We start from the raw sequence: 20,170 nt of genomic DNA on the forward strand, positions 1-20,170 counted from the left end.
ATTATACATTTTTTTTTCACGAAATTATAGTAGTTTAAAATATCGACAATTTGAGTCTTTAAATATTTTTGCAGACCAGTCTATATTATAATTTTCATATTCATTTACTTAAATTACGATACTTAACTTAATTACGAAACTTAAATTACGATAAACGAGTACTGACGATAAAATGAGTTTCAATGATATATTTATTATTTATAAAAAATACTACGACAGTAAGGAAATTCGTGCTGAAGTTAAGTACACGCTATCGTTAGTTTTTCAATTAAGAACGTATCTTTTGACGTATTTAACGTATCATTCTTCTATGTATCAGTTATTTTATCAACTTCCCGTGCTTACTGTTGTTGCCAGATATAACATTTTGTTTTTACTTCTATAGGAACTGTTTTATTCGAGAAAGAAACATACAGTGGAGAACAGGAAAAAAGAACAGTTCGCGTTATCATTTTGATTTTGCTATTTTCTATTATATACAATATATTATTATTACACCTTATTATATGCAATATTATTACGATTACAAATAGTCTAATTGCTTATTATGATTTTACAAATTTTATTTTTTAACAAATCTGATTATAATCCTTAATTTTTAATTTCTATAAATCTATATAAAATGTATGATGTATGTTTTTACATACATATACATATTTCTATATAATTTATATAATGATTACGATAATCAAGTACTACTTAGATGGCTACAAGTTGAATCTATAAACGCTATATACTACATGTACTTTTCGAAACAGATTGCATTTGTTTTGAATAGGTTATGTTTACGTACCATCGAAGTCCTCTTGCAATCTAGAGTGCAAGTAAATAATTAGTAAAATTCTATGATTTTATTCTGTTTAAATGTAATAATTGCTATGTTTTATGTCAATATATTAAGAACGTTCTATAGTGATTACTTAAATATTAATTTAAATGAATTGATTTCATTTATTTAAAGGATTGTGCAAAGAAACATCATGAGTAATAATTATATTAATAAGGGAATAATCACTTATATTTATTTAGAAAATTTTGTGTAAGTATTGATTAATGTCTTTTTTTTGTAATTGTAAAAAAGTTAATTGTGCAAAAATGTAAATAATTTTTATATTATTACAGAACTTATGATAAAGTTTGCATAAATCCTGGTAGGAATTTAAATGTTATTATTGGCCCTAATGGCACTGGTAAATCAACAATTGTTTGTGCAATTGTGCTTGGATTAGGAGGGAAACCTACTACCATTGGTCGAGCTACTCATATTGCAGATTATATAAAAATAGGACAGGAAGAGGCAAAGATTGAAATTCACCTTAAAAATGGAGACAAAAGTGATATTGTTATTCGAAGAATATTTAACAGAATTGGGAAATCTTCATGGTTTCTTAATAATAGACAAACAGGTATTAAAGAAATACAAGAACTAACCACAAGTATGAACATACAGGTATGCATATAGAAAAACTACTAATTTAAATGAGAATTTCTTTTAATTCATTTGAAACTTCAGGTGGATAATCTTTGTCAATTTTTGCCACAAGATAAAGTACAAGATTTTTCAAAAATGAATGCGCAACAATTATTAGAAAATACAGAAAAGTCAGTTTGTGACCCCATCATATTAGAACATCACAAAAATTTGATACAATATAGAGAAGACTATGTAGATTTAGAGAAACAGATTGAAAGCAAGAAAAAATTACTAGAATCCAAATCTCAGATATACAATGGTTTAAAGGAAAGTGTTAGTAGTATAAAGGAAAAGAAATTAATAAAGAAGAAAATTATTTCCTTAAAACAAAAGAAAGCATGGATACTATATGAACAAAGACGTAAAGAACTAGTTAAGGTAAAAATAAAAGGTTGTAAAAGAGCATAATTGCATGTTTGTTAGATTGTTATTTAAATGCATATTGTAGTAATTAGATCATTACTTTATGTATATATACTTTATATATACACTCATTTTATAATTATCAACATTTGTAGTTAAAAGAAGAAAAAGAAGCTGCACAAGTTAAAGTGACATCTTTAGAAGCAGAAATAAAACCTATTAATGATGCAATAGAAAAAATGAAATCAAAAATTCAATTGCTTCAAAGTTCTGTTTCAGATAATGTAAGGTTATATATTTAACAAAACAAAACAGTTACATATATTTTATACTTTTTTACATTTCAGAACAATAAAGTCAAACTCAAGGCTGTGAAACTTAAAAAAATGATAGACAATATTCTAGACTGTGACAGTAATATTAGAGATCGTGAAAATACATGCAAGCAGAGAATTCAGATGGAAGAAGCTCGAGATCACGACATCGATGTTGCAGAACAACAAAAAAGCAAACTCGATACAGATTTATTACTGATGTTAAAAGATATTGGATCTGGTTTGTTCCTTTTTGATTATGCTTATATTATTTTAAGACAATAATAACTTTCAGAACGCGTTACATTTTACAGAGGAAATTTTAATACAACAACGCCAAGAAATAATGTCCAATATAGAAAAGAAAAGAAACATTATTAATATGTTGACAAGTCAATCTTCAGGATTGAAACAAGAAGAAGATCGATTAAACCTTGAAATTAAAAGTAAATTTCTTGCAGTATTTCTGCAGATGTTTTTTTATTTGTATTACTATTAAATATAATAAAATTTTTAAATTTTTAAAATTTCCAGGTCAAGAAACGGAGCTACAACTTCTTAATATTGAAACAAAACGATTACAATTGTTAAAGGAGAGAAGCATAGACACATATAAAGCAGTGCATTGGTTAAGAGAAAATCGTAACAAATTTTCTAATACAGTACACGAACCTATATTACTTAACATAAACGTAAAAAATGTTCCATATGCGAAATATTTAGAAAATATCATTCCATTTCGAGACTTGATAGCATTCGTCTGTGAAGATAAACGAGATATGAATATGCTATTGCACCACTTAAGGGACGAACAGCATTTACAAGTAAATGTTGTACATTCTGATCCTACGAGACATGTTTCCATGGATCCAATTGTTCCTTTGCATCATATTAAACAATTTGGCTTTACTCATTATTTAGTATCGTTGATCGAAGCTCCGAGTACAATTATGAAATATTTAGTGTCTATGTACAATTTAAATAACATACCCATTGGAAAAAGCCAAGTTGATGATCACATTGATCATATACCTAACAATATACGTTGTTATTTTAGTCGTAAGTAAATTGTATATTACTTTGGTAATGAATGCAATTATTTCAGCATTATTATTTCTTAATTTTATTTCTTAGAAAATAACGTATATATGGTAAATAAATCTAAGTACACGGGAGAAAAATCTATCGGAATGCAACCAGTATCGGGTACGGGAATGTTATCTATTGTGTTAGATAGATCAAGGATGTTGAACATTGAAGAAAAGTTTGTTAATACTTTTATTTGATAAAGCTGAAATACATTGAATAAATTATAATTAAAACATTCTTTTAGATTGAAAGCGTTACAAGAAAGGAGAAATACGGTGATCAACAAAGTTAAACAACTTGATGAGCAAGCATATGAACAAAATAAGGAATTAGATGAAATCAGAGCTAGCAGAAACAAACATCAGCAAAATCTCCAACAAATACAAGCCTTAAAATCTAGAATATCTATGGTACAGAAAAAGATTTTAGATTTGCAAAATGAACGAACCAGTATTGACAAAATAAAGGAATCTTCAACTAAGGAAATAAAGGTCTTTAATTAAAGACTAAATAATTATTTTTTTTTATTATAAAAAAACAGTAACATGTATGTATAAATTTTACAGATAATTGTAGAGAAGCAACTAAAAATTTATAAAGAATACAACGCTGAACTGGAAGAATCTTTTAAATGCATTACAGCCAATGAAGAAATCGAATTAGCATTAAAATTACATACTCGATCTTTGAGAGTGAAAGAATACGATTCTCAGGACTTGAGAGAGAAACTTAAGAATGCAGAAGACAAAGTGAAGCAACTTCACCAGAATTTAGTGCCCGTGAAAAACGAAGTACAAAGAATATTGAATCAAGCACTGGAAACTACAAATGGTATTAGTCCCAAAGACAGTGCGTTTGCACCTATAAATAAAATATTTAACAAATTACCACCAACTATAGAAGAAATTAATAATGAATTGAACATTGCTCAAGCCAAAATATTTTGTATGGGAAATAATGTAGACGGTGAAAATGTGAGTTTTGAAAAACCACAGTCAAATATATATTTACCAAATAAGAAATTAATCCATTATCAACTACATTTTCATCAATTTCAGGTATTACAAGAATATGAGCAAGTAGAACAAGATATAAACCATTTAAAAGATTTTATTCAAAGGAAAACACAAGAATTACAAAGCATTATGCAAGATATAGAATCATTACGAGAAGAATGGTTAACACCTTTATTACAAACCATTGAAAAAATTAATTCCAATTTCAGTACGTATTTCTCGGCAATGGATTGTGCCGGCGAAGTTATATTGGCAAAACCGGAAAACCATGTAAGTTATTAAATAAAATTAGATGATATACTCGTTATTTAAGATCTTTTAAAAAGTTTAATGCTTATAGATGGAATTTCATCAATATGGCCTAAAAATTAGAGTAAAATTCAGAGATACCGACCAGTTACAAGAGTTGACAAGATATCATCAAAGTGGTGGAGAAAGAGCTGTAACTACTGCCATTTATATGATTGCGCTTCAAGAATTATCAAGGGTACCTTTTCGCTGTGTGGATGAAATTAATCAGGTATTTTTATTAAATTTTATACAATAATCATTTACAAATTTTATACAATAATCCTAACAGTTGATTTTTATCACAGGGTATGGACACTGTGAATGAAAGAAGAGTATTTAATTTGCTTGTAAAAATGACTGGAAGACCAAATAGTTCTCAATATTTTTTACTCACACCAAAGGTAGCCCATATTAACCATATTAACCAAATTAAAATATAAAATAACTGCTCAATTAACGATATCAAATTTATTTTTATTTAGCTACTGCCTGATTTGCAATATTCAGAGACAGTGACGGTCCATTGTGTGTTCAATGGACCATTCATGATTAATTATACAGATTTTGATACAGAAGAATACTGTAAGTTTGTTGTTAAGGAACTGGAAAAGGAGCGTGAAGATGATGATTAGCTATTAGGATGTCTCATTGTATCTAAATGCTATACAATAGGATATATATATATATCCTATTAGATATGCTATATAGATATAATTACATAAAGTATTATGTTTATATATTTTTCCACGATATTTAAGATTTAAATAATTGTATGAAAATATACATATTTTTGATTGATACCTTGTTACAAAAATTTGATCGTTTTAGGTTATTATTCACTTTTTTCCCTTCTTCTTCTTTTTCTTCTTCTGAGCTTCAGGCCAGGGAAATCCTCTGCACTTCAATACATCCATGATATTATGACAGGTATAATAAGCATTTTCCATGACCTCTTCATTGAAGATATCCATAGTAAATTTTGCTCTTCCTCCGCTCTTTTTTGATCTCTTTGATCCCTTACTTTTATTACCATTGTTATTCTTGCCATTTTTACCATTTTTACTAGTTTTCTTCCCATTCTTGCCATTATTTTTGGCTATTTTCTTTTTACCTTTTCCTCGCATTTTATTCTTTAGTTAAATAACACAAATACAAATAGTTTCACAAGAAAACAATTCAGATTACAAAAACATAATATTCCACGTTACTTATTAGGCGTCTAGACAAAAAAGATATTGTCCAGCTCTTATATCACATTATATGTAAATCGTTACTAGGTACGTGATTATTTCAATAATGGTTGCTATGATATACACTTGTGATTTTAACTCTTCTGTAACTACATGCGTATGTATAGAATCATTCGTTGTTTTATCAAAAACATCTCATATGTGAAAGATACTTATAAATAGTTAAACAAATTGCATGATGAATTTACGTTTTTCCTTATTTTAAATATATTTTGTACATTTAAAGAACGAAACTGCTTAAAATCAACCACCATGCACGACGCGATTTTTAGAACTGCCAATAATCGCATTTTTGAATATCGATACAAAATCGTTTCGACTAATCGTATCGATTAGTTATCGATCCAGCAAGTAGATCGAATGACCTTGACCTTATCCGTAGTCCAAGTATATATGTATTTCCATAGAGTCCTCAAATAATACAACGGGTCAGTAACACGTTATTTCGTAACTATTTTCGCGAATCGTTCGTAACCTCGAAATAGATTCGACCGTGCTCCGATTCGAGAGTAGAGATATAATTGTTTCGCCGTAGAAGAATAATGTACGTTCATTCTTATCAAGATATATTCGTCTTCTGTTATTTATACTGTGTGAAAAGTATCGAAATGCAATCATCGTAATTCTGGTAACGTTTGTTATTTACTGAAATGTTTTAAAGTAGAAATGTTACAGGACAGAATAAATACATACATGTCATTAGTAAAGATAAAATAAAATTGTTTTATTTCTAGTCAGAAGGAAATATCTTACTGCTACATAAACATTTTTTTGCGAATTGGCCTTTAAGACAGACGGACAATTTCTATTCTTTTAATATTTATAGAATTATTATAGAAAATTAGAAAATTATGTGCAACCGACCATACTGTGCAACGGAGAAGAGAAAAAGAGAGAAAAGTAGTGGCATAACAATAGTGGAACTTCAAATAGCAACAAATACGAACTAGCTCCGCTATGGTTCACGATCACGGCATTCGAGATACGGCTGTCTGACCGCTTGTGTAAATTCGACAGAGTCATTTGAAAATTCCATATGTTTCTGATCTATTGGCTGGACTTGACTCGACTCGGTCTCCCTTAATCCAAATCGAAGTTTCGACCGACAGATGGAGGTTCCGCAAACTTAACTATTGATAGGCACGCGCAAATCGACCGTCAAGAAGTGCCGGTAAAACAAACGCGAAATACAGTCGCATACGGTCCTCGCCGCGAAGTACATACTACGTTTTCGAGCATCGTCAAACCAAGCGGGTGTAGGTCCTTCGTAATTCTCTAACGTACGTTATACATCATTGGGTGCGAGAGTAACCAACCATCCTAAACGTTCCTTTTCGTACGATATCTATCTGCCCCGGTATTGGCGTGAACCGTAACAAAGGAAAAATTGAATTTTTGTGGACTAGCAGAGCAAGAAGGAAACATGTCCACGGCGTTATTAGCTGTGTTCGCTGTGATCCTGTGCATCCTGTTCAGGATATTAAACGTAAACAGTGCATCGCAGAAGCCATTGATTGTCTGTCAGGATCAGTCGTTCTTAACGACAATTCTTAAAATCGCGCCCGTCATCACAGAACCGTAAGTTGTCCAATAATATTTTCTTTATTTCATTAATTATCTCGCAGATTTTCCACGCGAAACTGCGAGTTTCTCGTAGTATCCTGTTCATGGGGGGGGAGGGGGGAAGTGAGGTTAGGTTTGGTTCGATATGCCGGATATTTTTCTTACGTGCACACGATAAGATATCTGGATACCTGATGTAACTACACGTGCATGTTTTACAGAATGGTCCGACCATGTCTGACAAATTCCTGATAAGATACCGCAAGAAGAATTCATCGATCATTAGGAAAAGAAATTCGCGAAAGCTACAAAATACGATCGAATGATTGAAGATTTTATTTTGATTGCTCAGCATGGGTGTGATCTAGTTTTCACTAATAGACAATGACCCTCTCAATCTACCTAATTACGTCACCCAATACTCGTTATAGAAAATCTAATGATCAGCCCGTTCTACTACGGTCGTCACCGCTCCTCTGTCAATGTCTACACAATACATTTAAATAGTAAATCAGTACACAGTTCCTCATGTAATTTGCAAAAATCATTTTATTTCGAACGGATATCTGCGAGAAATGCTTACACAAACAAATCTCGTAGTAACATTACGCTGTCAAATACAACTCCTAATACAAGATACATTCTTATTCAAAAAGGATACGAAGGAATAAGCGTGGTAATTGACATCTTCAGATCTGTTTTAATTAACTCAAAATAATATGCATTTTGAAAACAATTCTTAATAAAATACTTAATTAGTCATACACGTTTCTGATACTCAGTTTAAGATTACCTTGATATCCACCTGATAAATTATTTCACCTTATCGACCACTTATGAGTCACCACCTCTGGCCTGCGAATAAATTTGCGTTGAAATTTTGAACGAAATTTTCGGAACAGATAAAGTAGATAAAGATAGAATTGAAAGAATATAATCTAGAATTCAGAGAAATTGAGTGATGCAGACAACATAATCATTAACATTGGTCTTCCATTTTGAGTCCATTGCATAATGTCTTCTGATTTTGGTTGTGACCTCGCTGAATAATGAGTTCAGGCCTTCATCATGTTTATTGGAAGATGATTGTAACTAATGTCACACGTGTCACGTCAAGAATTTATTTTCGAACGCTCATTTTGTTAATACAAATTATCGAAGTAATACAGAAGAAAAGAATGGAACGAAATAGTTATGCCTTTAAAGAAAATAATTGTAATACAATTCATATCGAAATTCTGAACTAACAATAAGTAACGGAGGCAGATCGAACGACGTCATTTGCACGATGTCTAAGCATGAGTTCATTGGAAATATGAAAACAGTTCTTTTTTTCTTGCAAAAGGAATGATTCATCGAAGTGGACACAGAGCAAGTCGAATGTTCGATGAATTATCATTGTATCAAGGTTTATGCGTTCGAATTCTGAAATGAAAATCGAATTGTGAATTCTTGAGCGTTTATTTCATTAAAACGCTCTTCTCGAGCATAATTATTGTGAAGGAAGATTACGAAGCAACGAAGAGGAGATAATTGAAACAGTCGAGTTCAAAGAGCTGAAAAAAAAGGGAGTAATTCATCTGTTCTTTTCTTGTTGTTAATAGAATCGTATTGTTGTGTACATTGGAAGATTTATTTTGTACAATTTTTCCACGAAAAATTTGACTCACTGATTGCAACGTCGCACGAAATACGGCGAAAGCAAAACCTCGTGCCGACGCGACTGATATTCGCCGAAAGGCTGCATTGATTTCATATTTTTGCAAATGCAAATGTCGAATACGAACGCGATGCTTTCGATCAGAAAATCGATATTAACTAATAACCAGCTATTCAACCGGCACACTTCCCCAGAAAGACACTTCCTGCACTGTCGTGTTTCCTAGAAATCTCGTTGCCTTTCGCTTCTATTTCCCTTTTCGCAATGGTACACGTTCATTATAGTGTCATCTTCAATAGCAAAGTTATTAATTCACGTGACAATCGAAAGTCGTTCCAATGAACGAATTACTTTCCAATTGGCAATTACTTCGGTCTTTTTCTTTTCCTGCGAAACCAAGTCGCACATGCTGAATTTTCAACTATAGTCGTTCAACAATTTGTTCGGATTTAATGTGTCGGAAATTGCTAGAAAGTAGATTCCGTGAAACTCGCAATCTTCTCGATTCGAAGGTTCTGTGACAAGTGCAAAAATTCCCCACTCCATTACAAAACTAGCCTCTTTTCATTATAACATTTTCCTAAACATTTGCCAGATATTTCCTAAGTTTATTGGGATTCCGAGTCGGTCATAGACCAGGGAGTGCTAAATAGCGACGAACTGCCGCCTTCGAACAATCTCGAAATCGCCTCATTTCTCACGAACGAACGTCCTTTTTCCCACAACACGCTCAAAAGTTACCTAAATCGTACTTGGATTAAAGAGAAACGTCTGCGAATAGATAAACGTTCCGTTTACGTGACGTTTTTTCCCCCGAAATACGAATACCATCAATTTTTATCGTCTGATTTTGCTGCACGGAATCGTTATCGTAGCACATGAAAAAGTGAAAAAACAAGCTTAAGGTCTGTCTTTGATCGATTATTCACTGGCCATGATTGCGTGCAAGCAAGTGCAAAGAAAATGTGCATAATTTTCTTTACGTATGAGTAACAAACAGAGGAAGAGTCACGAGAAACGTGTAATTCCTTCCAATATTGATTCTTAAGCTTCTAATTAAAAATTTAATTAACCCCCCCCTTACTAATTGGATCCACGTGAATCATTAAAATTCCTTGCCACTGTAAACGACAACTTGTCATGTAAATAAAATCAAAGAAACTGTACAATTAAATTATAATAAATGTATAATTCTGTGCGTATCATTGGAAACTTGAAGTATTTGACGAATGCATATTGATTGGAAAGATTCTAGAAAAAGGATGTCACCTTTTTTTTTCTTCTTTAGACCGATCGGTACGCGACAAGAAATTTCACTTTATTGCGTGACATTCTAAATTTCATTTATGCCTCGGCACGCAATGGAAAATCTCGACAGTTTGAAACTTAGAACAATTTTCCATCGTTCTGTATTTTACCAGAGTGATTATCTTATAAGCATATTGTATACTTTTGAGTTTACTACCTTGTTGTTATTGAATATGGAATAGTAGATAATTTAAAACTACATTTTAACATGTATCGATGCAGCTGTATGTAGTCAGTGCCTTGAATTCCAGCTTGAAAAAAATTATTTAATCAAACTGACATGACGTCGCAAGCAATTTTTTTTATGTATATTGCAATGAAAGAAAGAGAAAGAATCCTGAAACTTTTTAGTAATATAATTTTAAAAGATGTCTTATATTTTTCTCACGTTGAATCACGTAAACTTCAATGTTTAATTGATGACCATACAAATATGATACATATATATCCCATACTAGGAATACGAGCTTGTAACATACTTATGCACTGAAGAATGCTTAGTTCATAGATTAGGAAGGCGAGTGTAATCAGATAGGAATCTCCAACTTGCTAAATTCTTTTTTGCGTACAAATAAGTTTGTACAATTAAGCGTCCAAAAAAGAAAAAAAGAAGTGACATTGCTAAAAATCGTAATAAAATTTACATCTGATCTGTTTTAGCCCATAAATTCACAAATGATGTTTTTGAAACAGTCACTCTTCTCGACATACATAGTTTCATATCACAAAAAAAAACATTTTGGACTAAGCTACGAGGTGCCCCAAAAGAAATATTTCCACGAGAAAAAGCGATTTCTCTCGTCGTGCCATTAACGGGGCAGATTATATTTTCTACGAGTACTGACTGTTTAATGCCAGTAATTTTTACGGCTTCGCATATGCTCCACTGATCCACTAGCAACTTTTTGTATGTACGTTGCAACGAAAGAAGTTGAATGATTCCCCTGCCATTTCAATCGTTCAATTTCGCTTTTACTTCCAGCAAAAATTGCGCAGACTCGCAAGAAGAAAGAAGAAACACACTTTCACGGGGAGTTGTACGGTTGTTCTCTGGCACAATGAATTAAACACGAACTATCCATTTTAAAACTAGATCAACAAGTCGAAAGAAAAAAAGAAATTGAACTACACGGGCCGGAGATGTTACAACGAATGGAAGAAATTTTACACGGCATATGCTTATCCTTAAAATAGTTTATGACTGCTTTCGAATTACCACCGTGACCTGTATCCAATCTTTTTTCACGATGACCGGCGGTTTTCCCGAGTTTGTCTTCTATTTTAATTTTTCTACTAATGTTACAACGTGTCTTCTGTTTTAATTTTTCTACTTATGTTACATTGCCTCATGTTTTCCTACACTCTATAAATTCTTTAAATTTTTCATAAACGCACAAACATCTTCAATCTATTTACGATAGACAGGAAATAGGAGGAAGTAGAAACTGATAAACAGAGTATCAAAGAATGTTATATAATATAATGAGAAAAATCTCTCTCTCTCTCTCTATCCTTTCTAATTTCATCGAAAATATATATGCATGTTGCTATAAAATGTAAATCATGTGCCAACTCAGTTGCTTGTGAACTTCTAGTTTATTCCGAGAGTACCTTTGAGATGTAAATTGTGTTGGAAAATTGAAAATGAATCTTGCGTAATTTGCTTGCTTTCGAACCAGGTGAAACTGCGAGACTCGCCGAAATTTGTGATGTGCCGAAATGAGCAAATTGTGACATTATGTTCGTTTATGCATTTCAGGTACAAACCGACAAGATTATGGGGTTTCAGTGGCCACGTACAGACCATCCTTCACAGTATTATTGGGCGCGTCCGTTGTCCTTGGCCGATTGGAGAACGAGTGTACATCGCACTTCCCGATGAGACCACTCTCACCTACGATCTTTATCAACCATTAACTAACGATTACGAAGGTCTGTTTGTTTCATTGAGCATATCGAGAGATTTGTTTTGAAGTTACTTGTATCTTTGCATTTCTTTCGTTTCAAAACGAAATACGAATGTTTAGGGTCACGTAGGGCAGTGTTCGATTATTTTCTTTAATGCTCGAGTCGCACTTTAATAGTAACGATTGGAAAATCCCAGTGCTATAACCAGCGTGACTTCGGCTTCGGCTTGTTTGATAATTTACGTGTCTTACTCATGCTGCTTATAAAATTCAATAAAGATTAAAGATTGAGCGCGCCACGACTGGAACGAATGATAGTCCGCAAATCAATAACGATTTTCGAGGAGTGTGAATCATTTCGTTCTACCGTCTATTAATTGAACATTAATGAAACCTTGAACACATCGTACGCACTAGTTTCCAGATAAAATAGTTTCCATCATTTTCACGAGTGTTATAACTGATAAATTTGTAATTTCTTGGAATGAAGATAAGAGAGACGAATAAGGCAAATTTGATATGGATATTAGATAGATATGGATATTAGATACAATATATTATGTTGTATGAACAACATTTAAGTAATTTAGAATATACTATATCGAGCTTCTCCTATATTGAACACACACATATATACATTAGTATAACAATATCGACAGGTTAATGATTCATTAAAATATTTGGAGAATTTGTTTAGCTTGCATACGAATGGAGGAAAATATTAATTTACTGCGAGGATACGAGATACATATGTATATTAATCGACATAATACTTTATATTTTATTTCGTTACAGATGATGTAACAATTGCCATCTGCCCTGGGATTTGTAACAGTTCTGAAAGTGTTTATATCAGAACTTTCGTACACTTTGCCCAATGCCATGGATACCGGTGTGCTGTACTTAATCACGTTGGCGTTCTTTCTAGTGTTAAGATCACTGCACCTCGAATTTTCACTTACGGTACGTGTGATTTGATGCTTGATCGATGAGCTCATCGATGGAAATATTGGAGCAGGAAAGAATGATTTATATTGTATTACTGCAATATCGAAATTACTTTTATGTTCTTTACTTTTAGCAAAGCTTTGAATGTTTTTTTATAAAAATCCCAAGGATCTTGTTTAGTCAAGACAATGTTAATTATTAATAATTGATTGATTGACATTTTTCTCGATCTGAACATTACAGGACATACCGACGATTATCACATGATGCTACAAAGTTTGATGGAAAAGCATCCGAATACGAAAATAATTTGCATTGGCTTCAGCTTGGGTGGCAATCTTGTGACTAAGTACTTAGGAGAACGAGGATCGAATAAATTATCGAGTATAATCGGTGGCATATCTATTTGCCAAGGATACAATGCTATCGAGTGAGTATCTGTAATTTTTTCGTCAGTAAGTTTTTTTTTATTAAAAAAATACTCTCTGCAAAAGTGATTTTATCCGTGATTTTATCTCGTTCCTGTTTTCTACATATATTTAATTTATGTACAGAGGTACAAAGTTCCTACTTAACTGGCAAAATTTTCGACGTTTCTACTTGTACATAATGACAGAATCGGTGAAGAATATTATAATTAAACATAAAAATATCTTGTTATCCGAGGAAGTCAAACAAAGGTGTAATTTAAACGAATGGGATATCATATCTGCTGCAACATTACCGGAACTTGATGAAGCATACACTAGAAAGGTAAGATTGCAAAAGATTATTTCCCAACATAGTATAAATTCTATTAAATTTGAATAACTTGTACTTAAGTATATAAGTTGTTATACAGGTGCACAACTTTAGATCCGTGAAGGAATTGTACAAATGGAGTAGCTCTCTCTTCTATTTAGATAATATCAAGACACCTATGGTATTTATTAACGCGTTAGACGATCCTATTGTACCTGAGATGTTACTGGAACCTATCAAGGAACATGCCAGTATGTTTATGCTTATAAGTATATATGCTACAGCTATAAATATATTCTTGTAAGACATTAAAATTTTATCTACAATCTGTTTCAGGAACTCATCCACAGACTTTGTACGTAGAACTGGCTCACGGCGGGCATTTGGGATTTTACGAAGGTGGTCTTCTCTACCCGAACCCTATAACATGGCTAGATCGTACATTGGTCTCTCTCGTAGGATCTCTCACGTTAGCACAAGCGGATAAGTCATTGAAAACCTCTTAACGTAATTTAATTTCGCTGTCATCATTACTTCGTGAGTAACGCATTTTTAGCCGTCAAGCGGACACAACTCATATTTACAATCTTTAGAGATTTTAAATTCGAATTTCATTAGTGTCTCAAGGCATTATAATGGCTACACGTAAAGCGTGATGATATCAAGTGCACACGATTTCAAGATTCTTGGGATCCTGTTCACTATAATTGCCAATTCGATTAAGCGAATTGAGTTTAAACCGTATATTATATTTCTTATAGTTGTCTTAAAAAAATGTTCGTAGTTTCGATAATTTAAAGGAATCAATAAGAAAATTTCTAAAACAGTAGCACAATGTTTCAGTAATTTATATTTCTTCGATAGTCTGATTATTAACGCTTTATACTCAGGGATCTTTGATAAGCCGGTTTGATAAAAAAACGTCATTAGAGACGATTGAATCACATTAGAATGATTAAAAAAGAAAGTTGGTATTAATTGAAAATAGCAATTTCTCGCTTATAGCTCGATTTAAATTTTTGAAAAAAATGGATGAAATGACTTATTTGTAAATTTTGAAAAGTTGAAAATTTTATCAAAGATACTGAGCACGTCATTTTTAAAATATGCATAATGAAGACAATTCTGTCCTCTGAATAACGGAATTAATAAATTACAGGGTGTTTCATATAACACACATCTGAGATATTTCTATTTTTATCAATGGTACAGAAAGAAAATATTTTGTTTTGAGAATTAAAGACGTTCTTTTATATCATTAATAGTAACAAAAATAAAAAAGATAAATTATTGGAATGTTAAAAGTAATAATTGTATGGAGCGGAGTGAGCTCAATGATTGAAATAACACATGAAGGAATTTGACGTAAAAATAATAAAAGAAATACAAAGGCTATGGAATTCGTTTGATCCAGAAACATTACGTTTACATATCCTCTTTCAATGATGTGGAACAGATATTAATTTATATGTAACTCATTACATAGATGGCATAAGTAAATTTCATCAACACAAACACATACATTAAAGAATATATTTTTTCTAAAACTATATTACTTAAGAAAGTTATTTGGTTATAAGATTAGATTTTTTTTGCTAATAAAATTAATTAGACTGTGAATTGCATTTAAATACAAAAGGAAAACATTGTTTTACTGAATATGAATATTTTTCTGCCTTTTTTTGTGAAGTAGTAATAAATCAAATTATGTTACATTTATATGATCGATGACTAAACTAGTTTATGTAAAAATTTCGAATTTACATTTGTAAAAAGATACAAAAATATCGGTCCAATTGTAAGATTCTCCACAAACTTAAACGTTAATAATACTAAGATAAACCATCGAAGTATCGGTCTGAAACAATTTACTATACTGTAATTTTCTACGTATATCATTTACGATCATCTATGAGCATTTTCATAAAACAGTCCAAGACAATAATGTTTCTGATGCACGTTTGTGTAACGAGCAACTTAGATATATAATTACTTAAATATTTTGATTATAGTTTTCGATTTTAAGTTATTTATTTCTAGCTAGAAGTTAAATATGGGTGCAATTAATAGTTAGATTTCTAATAATGATCGTTTTGCTATTATCGATATATTTTGGATTCATGATAATATATTCAACATTGTATATATTAGTACCAATAAAACTACAAAGATTTATATGTGTCGTAGTTTTACTGATAACATACTAGATTTAACGAGCCAACGAAATTAAACAGATTGTTGCAAAGAGTTATAAAAGTGATTTGAACATACGCGCAAATTGATTTCGTAATATTTACACAATTTTATTTAATAAAAGATATACTTATTAGCATACTATCAAATAGCAAACTAATTTAACAACGTTTTATAATTAAAGGTTAGATCTAAAGTATTACGTACAGTACATTTAAAAGTGTGAGTATTAATTGATAATGAATATTTATGTAAAGATAAGGTGCAGAGAGTGCCTTAAATTATTTTCATTATTATCATAGGTTGCCAAAAATTCAAGATAATGAGTTTCTATTTTTAGCCGACATAGGTTACGAAAAATTCAAGATAATGAGTTTTTGTCAACCTATTCAGCCTACTGGTTCCAATAATTTTTAGTGTGAATCTTCATGGAAATATATTTATTACTTAATGTATTGTACTCATATTAGTGAAGTAATGAGAGAAGAAATCTTAAGTGAATGAAGTTAAATGGTTTCGCGAGCATTTTGTATTTTCTGGCTGGCGAGTGAAGCACTTCCAATTTATTGGTTGTAGGTAGTTTGTAACGAAAGAAGTGTTGTCTGCACTGAAAATAAATCTTTTCTTCGAATAATTTGCATTGTCGAAACCTCATGTTACTATTTTATATGTAACTTCGAAACCAATGGATTGTGAGAAATTGAATTTATCATTGATACGTGAATAATCTGATATCAAATGAGGAATATCTAATGTACTTAGATACATTGCATATACACGTACATTGGTCAACATTTCAACAAGTCTTTTCTCAAAATATTTACAATGAAAGAAATAACAATCTAGTTCGAATAATGATGTTATCGTTTCGCGCCTAATTTAATGATTATTAATGGAATAATAAGTATATTTTTTATTTTATCATTACAGCGAAACAATATATACAAAATATATATTGTCCTGGTCCCGTCGCGTTCAAAATAATTCTCCAACTTTTCGTCTGATCATGAAATTGTAATCTCGAGAAATATTTAAGGAGAAAGAGAAAAAATTAAATCTCACGATTATCTCGAGTCTCTTTGGATTATAAATTGAAATATTACAATTTATGCAGCAATCAACTTAAGAAAAGCGAGAAAACAAACAAAACATTCGTTTGACATTCAGCAAGCCCGTTCAAGTCAAATGTAAAATAAAAAAAAAAAGAATAAACGAAAATGACCGAGACAGTTTAATTGAAACGTTGATAACTGAACAAGCATCCAGTATTCAACCCATCTGTTGGCAGCTATTATCGATGGTAGGAACCGTCTTGGTAGAAATGATTAGTTAGTAGAGTGCAAACAGTCGAGGTGATCGGATCGTCAAGTCCAGCCTTCACGTGCAACATCGAACGTAGACAGCATTTGCCGGATATAGATCACCGATTATGAAGGAATTTATTTTTTCATTCATGGTGTTGCTCACCTGCGCGACCGTGAATGTCGCCTTTCCGCGTGCCAATTACACGATCCTTCGAAACGAAATATTGGAGTACGAGCAACGGCTGATGATAGGCGCCAATCTGACTCTGAACGACATTGAAAGGGCCGCCAACAAAGTCTTAATGAAAGTAAAGAAAGAAGAATTGAACGCTGGTTTGTTTGCTGTTTAAAACTCATAATGTCTCGAAACATTCGCACAGTCGATTGAGATCATGCGAGATGGCATAAAGCTCAGAAACCTGTTTAATATCTTGTTCCGTTTATCTTTGCCTCGTTTGATTTACAAATGAGCAATATTGTAATCTTGTTATTCATCTGTGCTTCATGTTCATGAGCCAATCGACAAAAGAATTATCTATCACGGACAATGGAAATTGTTCCTCGGTCCATTTTTCTTTATTTCTTATTTCCCACTTTCGTTGCGAAGTAACATGGATTAAACAACGTTGTTTCTTACCATGTTACTTTCCTATGTCTATCTCCGTAGTATTGAAGATTCCAATCAATGTTCTCAGGTTTCAAAAATCTCAGTCGATATGCTCCTGCACGAAACTTTCTCGCCGTGAAAGAGGATATCGAGAGATCGAAGGTCTTCCATTTGCTCCGCCGTATGCCCAAAGGAGCGGTGCTTCATGTTCATGACACGGCTCTTGTTAGCGGCAATTACTTGTATCATAACATCACGTTCCGTGACAATTTATATGTCTGCATCGACAAAGGTGTTATTAATTTGCATTTTTTCCGAGTACCTGACAAATCGTGCAGCTGGGAATTACTGAAGAAGGTACGCGAGGATCCTGAACGAGCCGAGAAAGTGAACAAAATGATCAGACAGAGGATGTCGATGGAGTGTGACGATCCAGCGTCTGCTTATGTAGACGTTAACAAAGCATGGGACAAGTTCGTGAACATATTCTCATTCATTACTCCCTTGCTCACGTATAAGCCTATTTACGAGGATCATTTTCTCCGAGGTTTGGAAGAATTATACGAAGATAATGTAATGTATCTCGAGCTTCGAACCACCTTGCCAACTCTGTACGATTTCGATGGTACCAAGTATAAGCCAGAAGATTTGGTCGATATCTATCAAAGTCTTACTCAAAGGTATTTCTCTCCTTTGCTCTCCTTCTTTGCATCTTAAGTTTTTTTTTTTTTAAACTCTTCGTGCGTCACGCTTGCTCTTTAATGTCATACTGGTCGACCACGGCAATAAATTATTTTATTACTTACAGGTTCAAGGAAAAACATCCAGACTTCATAGGAGTCAGAGTAATCTACGCTCCAACGCGAGCTGCCGGTCGCAAAGAAGCGGAATATTATATCAAAACCATGAAGAGATTAAAAACGTTGTATCCTAATTTTATGGCTGGTTTCGATCTGGTTGGACAAGAAGATTTGGGACGCACACTCGAGTATTTCGCGGATTTATTAAAAAATATTGGAGAACGCAATATTAATTTCTTTTTTCATGCAGGCGAGACGAATTGGTTGGGCACTTCCACCGACGAAAATCTTGTCGATGCTATTTTATTAAATACCAAACGTATTGGCCATGGGTAAGAACAAATAATTAACTACGAGTAAACTGACAAAATAATTAGACGTTCTGGCTTTTAAACGTAGATATGCATAGTGATCTTTTCATAGAGTAAATAGTTTCCTATAGTTTAGAATAAGTAGTTTAGAATATTTCTAAAAATTGATCAAGTACTAATTAAATCGATAAGGACTGTTCATCTTGAGATATAACTTGGAAGCCTATCAGAAATAGATAAAAATATTCCAATAGATAGATAAGCATCAGATTTCATCACTTATTCTTTACTTATCTTATCACATTATTCAGATTGTAGATCTGAACAAAAAAAAAAAAAGAGACACGAGTGTAAGAAGTAAACTTTTCAAACATTAACAATAGTATAACTATACAAATTTGTATCTAGATACGCGCTGCCCTCTCATCCCTTTCTTCTGGAACTCGCCAAAAAAATGGATATCGCTATCGAAGTAAATCCAATCTCCAATCAAGTTCTAAGACTTGTCGATGATCTCCGAAATCACGCTGCCAGGCCATTGTTCTCTGAAGGGTATCCAGTGGTTGTATCCAACGACGACCCTGGATTATGGGGTGCGAGAGCTCTCAGCTATGATTTCTACGAAGCCTTCATGGCACTGATGTCGGTACATGCTGATCTCAGAAGTCTCAAACAATTGGCTTGGAACTCGCTTTCTTACAGCACTTTGAATAACTCTGAGACACAGAAAGCACTGGACATTTGGGAAAGAAAATGGCACACTTTTGTTAAGGACATAGCATACGACAATTCACAACTGAATAGACAAAGAACGACGACTACTTGATTGACTATTTACGAACAATCAAATAAAAGACATACCCTTTTATATTACAAATAAAGGATCATGACTTTATCTTTTAATAAAATTTGCAATAAAAACAGCACTGTCTTTTATTGTTAATTCATACAATTCTTTGATTTGTGTTAACAGCTCGTAATTATCGTCGGATATGCGTTCCATTCACGTTCTTCTTTTTTTTTTTTTTTTT

At 32.4% G+C, this 20,170-nt stretch overlaps 4 protein-coding genes across 7 annotated transcripts; 3 read left to right on the forward strand and 1 right to left on the reverse strand.

Annotated features, from left to right (window-relative positions):
• The first annotated feature begins 661 nt into the window (after positions 1 to 661).
• On the forward strand, positions 662 to 5,287 carry LOC122527356 (structural maintenance of chromosomes protein 5). 2 transcript variants are annotated; one of them, XM_043651468.1, is made up of 15 exons: positions 662 to 866; positions 962 to 1,039; positions 1,123 to 1,450; positions 1,514 to 1,852; positions 1,993 to 2,121; positions 2,185 to 2,392; positions 2,466 to 2,597; positions 2,686 to 3,210; positions 3,286 to 3,415; positions 3,485 to 3,731; positions 3,807 to 4,214; positions 4,299 to 4,526; positions 4,597 to 4,776; positions 4,853 to 4,948; positions 5,030 to 5,287. In XM_043651468.1, coding segments are annotated over exons 1-15 (3,180 nt in total). In that variant the 5' UTR covers positions 662 to 864; the 3' UTR covers positions 5,180 to 5,287. The 2 variants fall into 2 exon arrangements, with proteins under 2 accessions (XP_043507403.1, XP_043507410.1); XM_043651475.1 differs by having other exon boundaries at positions 662 to 1,039.
• A 63-nt stretch (positions 5,288 to 5,350) lies between these two features.
• LOC122527352 (small lysine-rich protein 1) lies at positions 5,351 to 6,079 on the reverse strand. The gene has a single exon (XM_043651455.1). It carries the CDS (start codon positions 5,669 to 5,671, stop codon positions 5,384 to 5,386), a length of 288 nt encoding a protein of 95 aa, XP_043507390.1. The 5' UTR covers positions 5,672 to 6,079; the 3' UTR covers positions 5,351 to 5,383.
• A 121-nt stretch (positions 6,080 to 6,200) lies between these two features.
• On the forward strand, positions 6,201 to 16,751 carry LOC122527337 (abhydrolase domain-containing protein 2). 3 transcript variants are annotated; one of them, XM_043651426.1, is made up of 8 exons: positions 6,201 to 6,225; positions 7,207 to 7,375; positions 12,088 to 12,260; positions 13,031 to 13,198; positions 13,427 to 13,613; positions 13,738 to 13,936; positions 14,025 to 14,175; positions 14,261 to 16,751. In XM_043651426.1, exons 2-8 carry the CDS (start codon positions 7,221 to 7,223, stop codon positions 14,428 to 14,430), a joined length of 1,203 nt encoding a protein of 400 aa, XP_043507361.1. In that variant the 5' UTR covers positions 6,201 to 6,225; positions 7,207 to 7,220; the 3' UTR covers positions 14,431 to 16,751. The 3 variants fall into 3 exon arrangements, with proteins under 3 accessions (XP_043507361.1, XP_043507368.1, XP_043507378.1); XM_043651433.1 differs by lacking the exon at positions 6,201 to 6,225 and adding an exon at positions 6,258 to 6,341; XM_043651443.1 differs by lacking the exons at positions 6,201 to 6,225; positions 7,207 to 7,375 and adding an exon at positions 6,258 to 6,341.
• A 651-nt stretch (positions 16,752 to 17,402) lies between these two features.
• LOC122527330 (adenosine deaminase 2-A-like) lies at positions 17,403 to 20,062 on the forward strand. Its single transcript, XM_043651413.1, has 4 exons — positions 17,403 to 17,754; positions 18,117 to 18,708; positions 18,837 to 19,160; positions 19,548 to 20,062. The coding sequence occupies exons 1-4, from the start codon at positions 17,547 to 17,549 to the stop codon at positions 19,963 to 19,965; spliced, it is 1,542 nt and encodes a 513-aa protein (XP_043507348.1). The 5' UTR covers positions 17,403 to 17,546; the 3' UTR covers positions 19,966 to 20,062.
• Positions 20,063 to 20,170: the final 108 nt, after the last annotated feature.

The sequence above is a fragment of the Frieseomelitta varia genome, unplaced genomic scaffold (assembly GCF_011392965.1).
Source record: "Frieseomelitta varia isolate USP_RPSP 00005682 unplaced genomic scaffold, Fvar_1.2 scaffold_1024, whole genome shotgun sequence".
Taxonomy (NCBI): domain Eukaryota; kingdom Metazoa; phylum Arthropoda; class Insecta; order Hymenoptera; family Apidae; genus Frieseomelitta; species Frieseomelitta varia.